The sequence below is a fragment of the Callorhinus ursinus genome, unplaced genomic scaffold (genome assembly GCF_003265705.2).
Source record: "Callorhinus ursinus isolate GAN/ISIS: 27379988/994484 unplaced genomic scaffold, GSC_fseal_2.0 scaffold8, whole genome shotgun sequence".
Lineage (NCBI taxonomy): Eukaryota > Metazoa > Chordata > Mammalia > Carnivora > Otariidae > Callorhinus > Callorhinus ursinus.
Window position 1 is genome coordinate 1,423,316 of NW_027397070.1, and position 13,147 is coordinate 1,436,462.

Here is a 13,147-nt window from a genome sequence, read left to right on the forward strand (position 1 = left end):
ATGCAGGGCGCCTGGGTGTCTCAGTTGGTTAAGCGACTGCCTTCGGCTCAGGTCATGATCCTGGAGTCCCGGGATCGAGTCCCGCATCGGGCTCCCTGCTCGGCGGGGAGTCTGCTTCTCCCTCTGACCCTCCCCCCTCTCATGTGCTCTCTCTCCCTCTCATTCTCGCTCTCTCAAATAAATAAATAAATAAATAAAATCTTTAAAAAAGTGTGATAGCATTCTATATTGGTTAAAAATATACTGATCATTTTTCAAAGAGCATATGCTTAATTAACACATGCAGAAGGAATGGAAGAAAATAGACTGCCAAAAAGAAATCAGGAAACCAAACTAAGTAACTTTTCCCTCCAATTCATCTAGTGTCGGCTAACACAATTCTAAGTCTCTCCCTTACTCAAATTAAAAAAAAAAAAAAAAGGTGGGTGGGGTAGGCGCACGGCTGGCTCAGTCCAAAGAGCATGCAACTTTTCGTCTCAGGGTTGTGAGTTCAAGCCCCACGTTGGGTGTAGAGATTGCTTAACTAAATAAACTTTTAAAAGTAAATAAAATTAAATTTAAAAATAAAATAAAATCCTTAGATGCTTTCCTATTACCTACAGAATAAAATCCTTGGCCTGGCCCTGTCAAAGCTCTAGCATCCAGCACTACCTAAATCTTCATCGTTATCTCCTACAATTCCCACTCTCCAGCTAAACAGGCTCCTCCCTTCTCTTCCAACAGGAAACAAACCCCAGAAAATGAGAAACCCAGCACAGTAAATAGGTACAAGTCTTCCCTTCCCGATAATCACAACGAAGGATAAACTCCAAATTTCAAATTTCCCATTAAAACATCTCCTGTTGAGGATCTAGGCTAACAAACTGCACAAAAGTTAGGATCTAGTTAAGGGCAATGCTGTCAAAAGAAATGCAAATGATACCTTTTCACGGTAACTATGAATCGTCATGAATCCTTCCTTCTCCTGAAGCGACTTTCATTTCTCTGACCCAATTACCTGTTATCTAACAGCTTTGGAAATCAGTCCCCCATACTGACTCCACTATTATTGTGCCCTTTCACTAGACATTCTCTTCAAAGACTGGGGAGGAGGAAAGGGAGTCTGCCAACTCATCTTTAGCTACAAGAGGCTCAAAAGCAGCACTTGGCATAAGAAAAAATTATCTGTTCAAAAAAATCTTCTGGTTTTATCACACTAATAATCTACAACTGTAGTCTATACCCACTCTTCAGTAAATCACGCTCTTTCATGTAGCCCTGAGGAGGCATTCTTAACCTTAAGAGGCTTATGAAGCCAGGGTGACTTCAGCAAGAAATTTTCTTTTCAATCAACTTAGGCCCCACCCCATTCCTACTCTCGCAGACCTGGAAGACAAAATCATCAAACAAAAGTCACCAGAGGTTCTCAAAATTCCTTCTCCAGTCTGGATAATAAAATTCTTAGTCACCAACAGTCCAGACTGGGGGGGTGGAGGGAGCAGTGGAGATGTGGGGGGGCAGGGTAGGAGGTCAGGAAACTGGAACAAAAAGGGTAGCTTATCTGGTGTATATGACGGTGGTAACATCTGAACTCCTGATAGCCAGGATGCTGCCACAGAGAACCGAGTCTTGGTCATCTAGGACAAAACTCAAAGATCATAATGAAATATCCAGTTAACAGGCTATTAACTCTACAACTCCAGACCAGGCTAGTGCACATGTCATTAAGTCCTTAGGCTTATTTTAAGTTCTGAAAGAGAAGGCAGAGTAACCCTGGTATGAGTCTGAACCAGCGTTTGTGTAAAAAGCATTCCATACATCTATAAGCAGAGAAGCACTATAAATGATTCTAATGCTGTATTTTGTCTGTGCCCCAACTAGACTGTAAACTCACTGAGGACAAGAAACATAAACCTGATGCACCCCCAAAGCTAGTATCTTGTATTAGACTCAAAATACAATTGATGGTCTGACTGGTAACAATCACACTGGAAAAAAAAAATGAGTTCTGGCATGTTCTCAAGGTCTGAGAGAAGGCAATACCACTGACTGGACAAGCCCATCTGGTGGCCACCTATAAAGTGGACTGGCTAACTCTCATGGGCCAGGCCTGAACTTAGCATTCACTTGAGTTCCTACTGGACCAGAAAGTTCAGATTTTGGAAAAAATTTATGGGACAGTAAGCTCTTGTTAAATATGGCAGTCTACAAGGTATCAAATGCTGGGATTCGGAATAATACTGCTAAAATAGAGCTATGTGAGTTCAGGACAATGAAGTAACAGCTTCATCCACAAGAAATGAGTAGGAGGGTTGCCTGGGTGGCTCAGTCAGTTCAGCATCTGCCTTCAGCTGAGGTCATGATCCTAGGGTCCTGGGATCAAACCCCACATCCAGCTCAGCAGGGAGCCTGCTTTTCCCTCTCCCTCTGCCTGCCACTCTCCTGCTTGGCCCTCTCTCTGTGGCAAATAAATAAATAAAATCTTAAAAAAAAAAAAAAGTAAGGGCAGCTAAAAGCCAAAGTCAAGTAAAGGTTGAATCAAAAAGCAAACCACCTATCTATTTCTTACACTGTTCACTGAACCGTTTCACTAGCCGTTAGCAGTGATTAGGCCGAGGTGACAGAGATGCTTCAGAGTTGGGTTTCCCATTTTAAAGGTCTACCAACTTTAAAGGTATGTTAAAGCTAAGTGAAAGTTAAAATGGAGTTTTCCTGGACCAATATGAAGTGAAGTGGATCACCAAGTTGAGCAGGAGTATGAAGGGGGTTCTCCAGAATTCCATCTCCTAGGCGGCTGTTTGGTATTAGACTTGTGGCAACCTTTCTGAGCCTCAATTTCCCCACTCACAAAAGAGGGCAATGCAGGCTCCTCTCATAACTTCACGAGGCGGTGATCTGATATAAAAGATAGTGCTGTGGGAATAAAAGCAGCGCACCAAAGAAAACACATTGTTATACTGCGATTACGTATAGAATCATTACCCGCTAGGATGAAGCTCCCCACACAAGAGATGAAGCCCGAGAGAAAAGAGTTGAAGGGGAAGGTCCCCACGAGGAGACAATAACCGAATTGCAGCGCCCCGGTCAGCAGTATGTACAGGAGGTACGCGTCAAGCAACTTCAGACGCTGAGGAGTGGAGCTCAAGTACTCTTCCAAGAACCGCGAGATGACCGACACTACCGACGCCGACATGACTACACAATCGGTCCTGCGGCCTGCGATCCCCAAACTCCTGGCGAAAATAACGACCAGGCCGGATGTAGCCTTGGCGCCTGCGCACCGCTGTAGCCCAGCTCCCACCCGATTTGGCCTTTGCGCAGGCGTATACGCAGGCCAGGGCGCGAAACAACTAATGCGCAGACGCAGAGTACATCTACAGACGAGCGCTACGGCCCGAGAAGACTAAAGCGCCTGCGCAATGGATCTGTCCCTGGGTTGAAGACGTGTACTCTTTTTGTCCTACTTCCGCTGTCAGGTTGGTGACGTCCACAGTTGCTATAGCAACGAGATACTCTGGGAGGAAGAGGGGGACAGGTTTTACAAAGGACAGCGTAGCTACCCGAGGGTTCCGGCTTTCTTTGGTCCACCCGCGTCTTCAAAGATTAACTGTTTGGATCTGCTGTGAGGCAATGCCTGGCGCTCTCGGGGTTCGGTTCCGACGCAGCCGTAGCTCTGTTAAGGGCAGATGCCTGTCCCAGATCGTTAGAGCAGGTTCTCCGGCAGGGAGACCACCGCAGCTAATCACTATGCAGGCACCAGTTTAGACTTGGTTATGGGGGGAGGGAAGTGGGGAACGGACGGAGGGAGGGAGCCTGACCTCTACCTGGCCCTGAATTGGACTCGGGATCTGACCCCCGGGGCGCTACCGAATAACCGCGGTAGAACGTAAGTCCACAGGTATTCATTAATTCAGCAAACATTTATTGGGCGCCTCCTCGGGACGTTGTGCTAAATTGTAGGTACCGTCTGGGAAATCATAGTCTTAAAAGGGCCAGTGTTGGGGCGGGGACTGAGAGAAAACAGTCGATTAACATGCAAATAGTAAATGATCAAGTTCAGCCACCTTCTACTCAACAAACTGGCATCCTGAACCCGGTGTAATATCCCAGGTATCGGCGCTGGAAGGCCCATAAGGGCATTGCCTGGTTCAAACCCTACCTCTCCAACTCATTTTGCAGAGGAAACTGAAGGTTTGTGGTTTTGTGTTTTAACAAATGGAATTACCTGCTTATATTTAGCGTTTTAACTTTTTTAAAAAAGATCCACTTTAATTTCTGGCTTTCACTGCCCTTTTAGTTTCACATTAATCTGACCTTCCTGCCCTACTTCTGTCATCTCTCAGTTGGAGGTCCCACGTAACCAGGTACTTTTTAAGCTTATTAACAACTTTGAGCTATCCTAGGTACTCAATCAAAATTCTGAAAGCACCATGTGAAGACAAGGGTCCTTCATTTTCACTTTTTATTTGTTAAACTGGAAACTACATCAGTGTCAACAAACGTACTGATTAGCAGTGGTGGGCAAAACCTTGCTTAGGTTTTAGAAAGAAGAGAAATAACTCACGTCTTCAGAAAGCTTTACAATCTATTTGAAAAGAGATTCATTTTCACACCCACAGAGATTTGCGCTGCTATATGAACTTAAGTTCAGCCTAAACTCTCTTATGGTGCTGAGAAGAAAAGGGGGGGGGAGTGAATAACCAGGCTGGTTCCTATTTCAATATAATAAGGCAGGAAGCTTGACAAGTTGAACCTTTCTCCCTGTTTCATCAGCAAGTAGGAGGGTAGCTTCCTCACCAGCATTCAACTTCAAACTTTAAAGTCTAGGCTGATGCTTTTTAATCATTCAGGAGTGTATTCCTCAGGGGGTTTCTGTTCCATCAGCCAGGTTCCTTTCGGCAGTTTCTCCCTTATGTTTTGTCTGTCTTTGATCCATGTCAGCTATCATCATTAGCATCTCCACAGGAATTCCCAAAGGGGGAAAGCAGAAGAGATGAAAAATATCAAATTCACTTACTGAGTGCATCCTTTTCTGAGACCTGCAAACTCAAACACCAATATAATAAACTAAAGCTTTTCTGGACTACTTAAAACAGCAAGAAAAGATTTTGTTCTGTGTTCAGTTTATGATTCTATAATCACTGAAATATTTTTGATCTGTCAATAGGAAATTGCTAATCCTAATTTATTTCAGTAGTTTAAATCAGAATATGTGTAAAAATTCACATCCAGAATAATGGATAAGAGTGCAGGTTCTAGGGTTAGTCATGCAGCCTCATTTTCCTTTTCTATGAAATAGAAATAACAATACCAGGATTGCTGGAATGTTGTGTTAAAAAGAAAAGCACAGGCCCAAAATGGTGCCTTAGGCTGAGTCCCCAAACAAGGGCTTAATACATAATCTAATTGCAGTTTCAGCCTCTCCCGGAAATGTAGTCTTAACCAGTCAGTTAAGAATTTTTCAGTCAGCACCAGTGAGTCTTCCACAGGGGCCCTCTCCATACCCCTAAGGAAGATAAGACCTCTTGCTTTCACCACTGGAAAAGTGGTCTAAACGATCCTTTCCTTTGGCTAATAACTTTCTTGCCCTACCCTCTTTCTATAAAAACCCTCCATTTTGTAAAATCCCCAGAGTTCTCTATTTGCAAGATGAAATGCCCAATTCATGAATCAAAAAAAAAAAAAAAATACTAGGGATGCCTGGGTGACTCAGTTAAGCAGCTGCCTTCAGCTCAGGTCATGATCCCAAGGTCCTGGGATCGAGTGCCGCATCAGGCTCCTTGCTCAGTGGGGAGCCTGCTTCTCCCTCTCCCTCTGCCTGCTGCTCCCTCTGTGCTCTCTCTGTCAATAAATAAAATCTTTAAAAAAAAATAGGTCTTCAAATTTTATTTGGTTGAATTTTTGTAACAGTTTTGAGGATTAAATGAGACGTTGACATTAAGCACTTAACATAGTATTTAACACACAGTAAATGTTCTGTAAACATTTGCTCTTAGGCGCCTGGGTGGCTCAGTCGTTAAGTGTCTGCCTTTGGCTCAGGTCATGATCCCAGGGTCCTGGGATCGAGTCCCACATCGGGCTCCCTCCTGGGCGGGAAGTCTGCTTCTCCCTCTCCCACTCCCCCTGCTTGTGTTCCCTCTCTCGCTGTGTCTCTCTCTGTCAAATAAATAAATAAAATCTTTAAAAAAAAACATTTGCTCTTAACAATCATTAATACTGGTAATTAACTATGCTTCTTCTATATCTCTGACTAAAAGTTGGGCAAACCACAGAGCCCCAATATTTTGGACATGCAAGAGATGGCACTAAAAGACTGCAACTCAGATGGCTCTCAAGGGGCAAAACAAATTTAGAAATTAAAGGTGAAGTCAGAATAGACCTTAGGATTTTTATCACAAAAATACTGTTGGAGAGGAAAAATTTCCTTCTAACCATCTTAGTTTTATTGACCCTGTAAATTAGACTGAAAAAAGACAGATTAACAAGAGAAAACACACAACTTTATTAACATATGCTTCACATAGACACATGGCAGTACTCAGTTATGAGTAACTCAAAGGGGTGGTTAGAACTTGGGCTTATATCATGGTAAGAAACAAAATTCAACTGCTTACATTTTAAAGATCTTACTGGCTTTATTTAATAATTCATGAATTAAGCATATTCAGTCTAACAGAAAGGAGCTCCAAGAAGCTATACAAAATGAAAGACATTTATAGGCAGATGGGAGCAGGAACTAGGAAGTTATACTAGACAAAAAGCTGATTGGTGATGTCAAGGTCATTTTCCTTTAGAGGATGACAGGGATATATCAGGTACATTACCTGACTAATGCTAATTAGGCAATTCCTGACTGATTCCATTTCTAGAAAAGCCAAAACTGTAAAGTTTGGTGATGTGGGGCCTAATAAAGTGACTCCATTTGGGACCTGTTACTTTGTTACAACAGCATTTTACGAAAAAAGGAATACACTTTTAGAGAAGTGACAAGACAAAGAAAAAGGACTTTGAGTTTCTAGGGCTGCAAATTGTGGGAAGGTAAAAATGTATGAGGGAATTAATAAAAATAATGTTTAGTTAATAAAATAAAGTTAGGTAGATTCTTCTGGTGCCCTCTCTGGGTTGATAAGAATCTAGAGTTCTTCTGTTCTTCCCTTATGGGGGAGGGCACATCTACAAAGTTATGTCCCACTTTTAGGCAAATAGGAGGAGGGCAGAGAGCTTTTCTTGTATCTGCTTCTTCTCAATTGCCTTCAGCTCAAAATAATGCTTATGCTACAGTGGCATATTTTGGGGTGGCATGTTCTGCTATTCAATACTCAACATCATAAAACAATAAGAAAGAGGGGCAAGAGGGTCCCCTTACAAGCAAAGGCCACAACTTTACAGTGTCTCTACAGTAAGAAATGAAACCCCCTTTCCTTGTATCTTTTAATGTAAGAAATGTGTATTTAGTCTTCATCCCTTTTCCTGGCACAGGGCTCCTAAAACCCTAGGAATTTCCTAAGTGTTGATAAGAGCACTGGTGTAACAGGATTTCTTTTCCTTCAGTGCCCGCAGTTCTCAGTCAGGCTGCTTTAAAGAATGAAGAGGTAGACCAGACAAAGAGTGGTGGGCAGCAGAGCAAAGTTCATTGAGCCGTAGTAAAGTTTATTGGGCAATAGTGCAAAGCTCCCAAAGAGGAAGGGGACCTGAGAGGGTTGCCCCAGGTTTCTAGGTGTGAAGAGTTTTATGGACTTGTTGGCAGGTTATTTTAATCTGATTAACCATCCATGCACCTGTCACCCAATAAGGTTTTCGTCATCTATCTACCAGGTGGGAAAGGGTGGAGGGCTCCCTCCAGGGTGGTGTAAAATCCTTTTAAGGGTGGTCTCCTCTTGGTGGGGGGAGGGTGCCACTTGTCACTTCCTGCCTTTCTTCCAACCATCCTTCATTACTAGGAGCATCTTTTATTATCATATTTGGTTTTGTTCCCAGCTCCTGAAATAGCTCCAGAGCAATAAAGGTGAAAGGAGTGTCTTGTTATTTGTAACAAGCCCCTTCAACCACATTTGAATTTAAGTTATTAAAGTGACTTTTGGAAAGTCCTTAAGGGTAGAGACTGGTTGCCTGGGGAACCAACTCTGATTCCAGGCTGGGAACTGTAAGCCCCACCGCAAGAGGAGAGAGGTGCTAGAGATTGAGTTCAATCACCAATGGGCAATTATTTAATCAATCATACCTATGTAATGAAGCTTCCATTAAAAAAAAAAAAGGAAGGGAGAAGGAGGAAGGGAGGGAGAGAGAGAGGGAGGAAGGGAGGGAGAGAGAGAGGGATGAAGGAAGTGAGGGAGGGAGGGAGGGAGGAAGGAAGGAAGGAAGGAAGGAAGGAAGGAAGGAAGGAAGGAAGGAAGGAAGGAAGGAAGGAAGAAAGAAAGGAAGGAAACCTAACCAGAGAAGTTTGGAGAATTTATGGGTTGCTGAGCACATCCAGGTGCTGGGAGGGTGGTGCAACTGGGGAGGACATGGAGGCTCTGTGCCCCTTCCCCCCCATACCTTGCCCTGTGCATCTCTTTCATATCGCTGTGCTTAAGCTGTATCCTTTTATAACAAATCAGTGTTAAAAAAAAATTCAACTGAGAATTTAAAATATATATATTTTTTATTAAGTAAACTCTATGGGCTTAAATTCATGACTCTGAGGTCAAGAGGCACACACTCCACTGACTGAGCCAGTCAGGCACCCCTCAACTGAGTAAATTTATTTTTTCTTTTTTTTTTAAGATTTTTTTATTTATTTATTTGACAGAGAGATAGCGAGAGAGTGAACACAAATGGGGAGTGGGAGAGGGAGAAGCAGGCTTCCTGCGAGCGGGGAGCCTGATGCGGGGCTCGATTCCAGGACCCTGGGATCATGACCTGAGCCGAAGGCAGACGCTTAACGACTGAGCCACCCAGGCACCCCCCTCAACTGAGTAAATTTAAAGATCTAGTTGACTTTATACAATAATTTTGGAATCAGGGAGCATCCCATCTAGCAAATAGAAGTGAGCTCTAAGGAGTTGTACAAAAATGGAAGGTTTTTTAAGCAGGAGGAGAGTGGGACAGGAAACTAAAAGAGGATTATTTCAGGTAAGGTTACATTCCCATAGGTGAAGTCCCAGGGTCTCAAGCAGATTACCTCACTAGTGCTAACCAGGAAGTTACAAAGGCAGCAAGGCAATTAGGTTAGGTGTTAAGTCTTGGTGGGGTTTTAGCAAAAGTGACTCCATTTTAGATCTTGTGTTTCTTTTTAACACCAGTAATATAGTAAACTGTTTTTCTAGGTTCTATGAGCCATTCTAGCAAATTACTGAACCTGAGGAGGGGATCATGGGAACCTCCAATTCGTAGCCAGTTGGCAGAAGCACAGGTGAAAACCTGGACTTGATTTTCTCCTGTTAATTTGATTCTTTGTCCACCTAGAAGGCCAAAGGAAATTCTTCCTCCCTGACATAATCTTTGGGAGTCCCATAAAGAGAACCTTTCAGTCTTCCTCCCTAGCACCCAAAAATCTACCATATTGTCCTTTGCAAGGACAGAACACCCTCCACGACACGGGACTGAACTCATCACTACTTGAGCAACATCATCCAATAGAATTTTCTGTGATGATGTAAATGTCTCTCTGCTGTCCAGTATGGCAGCCACTAGACACATGTGGCTATTGAGCACTTCAAATATAGCCAGTTGTAACTAAGAAGCTTCATTTTTACTAACTTAAATCAGTTTAAAAAAAGAAACAGGCCCAAAACGGCTTCACTTAGACCAAATTCCCAAACTCAAGCCTTAATACCTATTCTAATTGCAATTTCAACCTCTCCCAAAAATGTAGTCTTAATGGGTTAAGCAAGAATTTTTCCATCAGTGCCAGTGAGTCTGCCACGTGGGCCCTCTCCCTCCCCCAAAAGAAGATAAGACCCCTTGCTTTCCCCACTAAGGCAAAGTGGCCTGAACAGTTCTTTTGCCAATAGCTTTCTTGTTCACCCTCTTTCTATAAAACCTTCCATTTTGTAAATCTCCTGGCATTCCCCTCTTTTTGCTAGATGAGATGCTGCCTGATTCATGAATTGTTTAATAAAGGCAATTAGATCTTCAACATTTACTTGGTTAAATTTTGTTTTCTAACAAACCTAAGTAGCCACATGTAATTAGTGGCTATCACGTTGGACAGAACTACTTTAGAACTATTCCATTCAGTTCCTATGTTTAAAGGTCACATCTTATTCATAGTTCATTCAAGAGGCAGTGACACCCATTTGAAACTGAAGAATGATCTATTCCTGCCAGGCCTAACGTATCAGGTTATCAGCTCCACCTACTTATAGAATATTTAATGTGACTTACAGGTACAGGAAAGAGGGTTTGTCAAGATTAGTTTCCATCAATAAAAGCCATATTAATACTTTAATCACCCATAAAATCACACATAATGGCAGTAGAAGGAAAATATACTTTTGTACTTACACATAGTGTGTCTTGTCTTAAAGATAAGGAGAAAAAAGTACCTTAAATTTCTCCACAGAGGCCTGCCTAGAGCAGGCGCTGAGAGTTTTCTCCACTCTATAATTCTAGCAGATCTAGCCCAATCCTAAATTATCCCAGCTCTGGGGACACCTTAAGGGATCTATTAACTTTGGTTGTAAAGGGATTTTCCATATGTACACATTTCCTACTTCCAAGCAACCTCTCTTGTAAAGATGGTTTAGCCCATAGAAACAAAATACACTACCTCCTGAGATGAGGTCTAGACAGATATAACCAGTTCCAGCCAGGCCTCAAAAAATTCTACATCTTACAGGTTTTCAGTAAAGGGAGTGATTTTATTGCCCTATCTTGGAATGATGTAGCCCACAATTTTCTTTACAGTACAATTCAGAATACAGCTTCAAAGCCCTTGAGGCTTAGCATATGAGTTTATAGGTCATTGTTTACACATCTGCCTCCTAGCTAGACTTTGTATCCATGTATTCATCCAATAAGTAGACCCATGTATCTACTCTGAGCCACACCTACAACCCTGAGTCACACCTTGTTGTAGGTGCTGGCATCAGAGCAGAGAACAAAACAGACAAGGCCCCTGTGAACCTTAAGATCTAGTGGAGGGAAACTGATAATAAATGAGTAAACAAAAAGGCACAATAATTTCAGATGATGATAAGTGTTATGGAGAAAATACAATAGAGTCGTGTGATAGAGTGACTGGAGGTCTCTTTTAGACCCTGTGGTCAGGAGAGGCCTCAGAAGAGGGGAGGTTTGAGCTGAACTCGGAATCTAAAGTTGCCAGCTCAGCAAAGGGACAAATAGCCTAGAGTAGCAGCAGATAGAAAGTCTATGTTTACCACTAGAGCAGGCTAATCCCTTTCCTTTTGATAATGGTATTCTTAGAGCCTAACGTAATGCTTGGCTTTGAATAGGTATATAATAATAATAATACATTTTAGCATAAATGTACTGTTTATTGGAATTATCTTGGTAAATCCTCACAACAAGACACAAACAAGTCAGGGGAAGAAAATTAAGAGACACTAAATAACTGACCCAGGGGCATGTAGTGGGTATGTGGCAAAACCACGATTACCCTTAAGTCAGACTTCTGACCCCAGAAACTATGCTTCTGATTAACCAGTGAGTCTCACTGAGCTCCAGCATTTGAAGGGCTTCTTAAAAATACAGTTTTTAGCATCAAGCCAAACCAACTAAATTAGAATCTCAGAGCTTAGGGATTAGAAACCTGAATTTTTAACAAGCCGTCCAGATGATTTTTATGCACACTGAAGTTTAGAATCAGTGTGTTCTGTTGAAAGAATGAAATGAGACATATCCTCTATTTATTTTTTTTAAGATTTTATTTATTTATTTGAGAGGGAGAGAAAGCACATAAGAGGGGGGAGGGTTCAGAGGGAGAAGCAGACTCCCCGCCAAGCCTGGAGCCCGATGGATGCGGGGCTCGATCCGGGGACTCCAGGATCATGACCTGAGCTGAAGGCAGTCGCCAAACCAACTGAGCCACCCAGGCGCCCCACATATCCTCTATTTATACTCCATTACCCCACATCCTGCAAATTTGTAGGCCACTAAACTCTATAAATGCCCATTCTCTTAAACTTTGAGCCCTTAAAATGATAATGAGATCAATTTAACACTGTGTTACAAAACAGAAGAAATCTCAGAATCTAAGACCCTCAAGAGGGCTAACGAAAAACACTTTGACAAAGCCCTCCCCACCAGGATTTTCCCACCCACCCTCTACCACAGTTTGGTTTTAACCTAACCAAGGGGATGACCTGAACCCTGACAACTCCAGGACGTCATGCCTTGTTTACCAGTTCAGGTAAGTTCTGGAGCCAGCCTCAAGATTTGGCTCCTCTGCTGAGCAAGCCTGAAGTATGCTCAAGACCTAAGAGATAAGCCAGCCACCCCACACCCCACTCCAGCAACCTAAAGCAGACCCGGCCTTATAGGTTAGTCCTTCAATTGCCCCTCCTGAGGACAATGGAGGCAGGGATCCTCCAAACAGGGACACCTGGGATTGAGCACATATTTCCTGGAAATTAGGTTGGGAAATCTCCAGAGCAGAGGAACTGCATCTTGAGAGATGTCGCTAAGGTTCAGGGTTGCCAGACAAAATATTGGATGCCCACTTATGTCCCAAATATTGCACGGGATATGCTTATTCTAAAAAAAGTTTGTTGTTTATCTGAAGTTCAACTTTTGGCATCTTGTTTTTTATTTGCAAAACCTGACAATCTACTTGGGGTACAGGCCCCAGCCCCTTGAAAGAAACATTCTCCCAGTAGTATTGTCTTCCACAAGCATCATAAGCATCACATTACGAGAAACACCAGGAGGCTATCAGAGGGGAGCGAGCCATACAGGGAAGCCCAAAGAGTGTGTGTGACCGTGCAGCGGTAGTTCTGTCACTTTTTAAGTATGACAGAATGGAGGGCTGAAGGAGGTTCTGTGAGAGACCCTGTTCTTTCAGAACTGCCCGTCTCCTTCACTGTCCCCCAAACGTGTGAGCAGATTATCGTCCTATTCGGTGAGCCCCCAGCGCCCCCTGGGTCGGCAGGCGGATCCCGGCTGGACCACCAGCCGGGTTCAGAGCCCGCCTCCTCCCCGCGGCCCTGGCCACGCCCCACTTTGTTAT

At 43.1% G+C, this 13,147-nt stretch overlaps 1 protein-coding gene across 2 annotated transcripts in view; it reads right to left on the minus strand.

The window, feature by feature from the left end:
- DAD1 (defender against cell death 1) overlaps window positions 1-3,270 on the minus strand; it is a 20,696-nt gene extending 17,426 nt beyond the window's left edge. For both annotated transcript variants that reach the window (XR_012378938.1, XM_025870363.2), the window contains exon 1: window positions 2,962-3,270. Coding sequence is in view for 1 of the 2 variants with exons in the window: in XM_025870363.2 (XP_025726148.1) it covers window positions 2,962-3,172 (211 nt within the window). In the remaining variant the exon portion in view is untranslated. The remainder of the gene's footprint in view (window positions 1-2,961) is intronic.
- Between the last annotated feature and the right edge of the window lie 9,877 nt (window positions 3,271-13,147).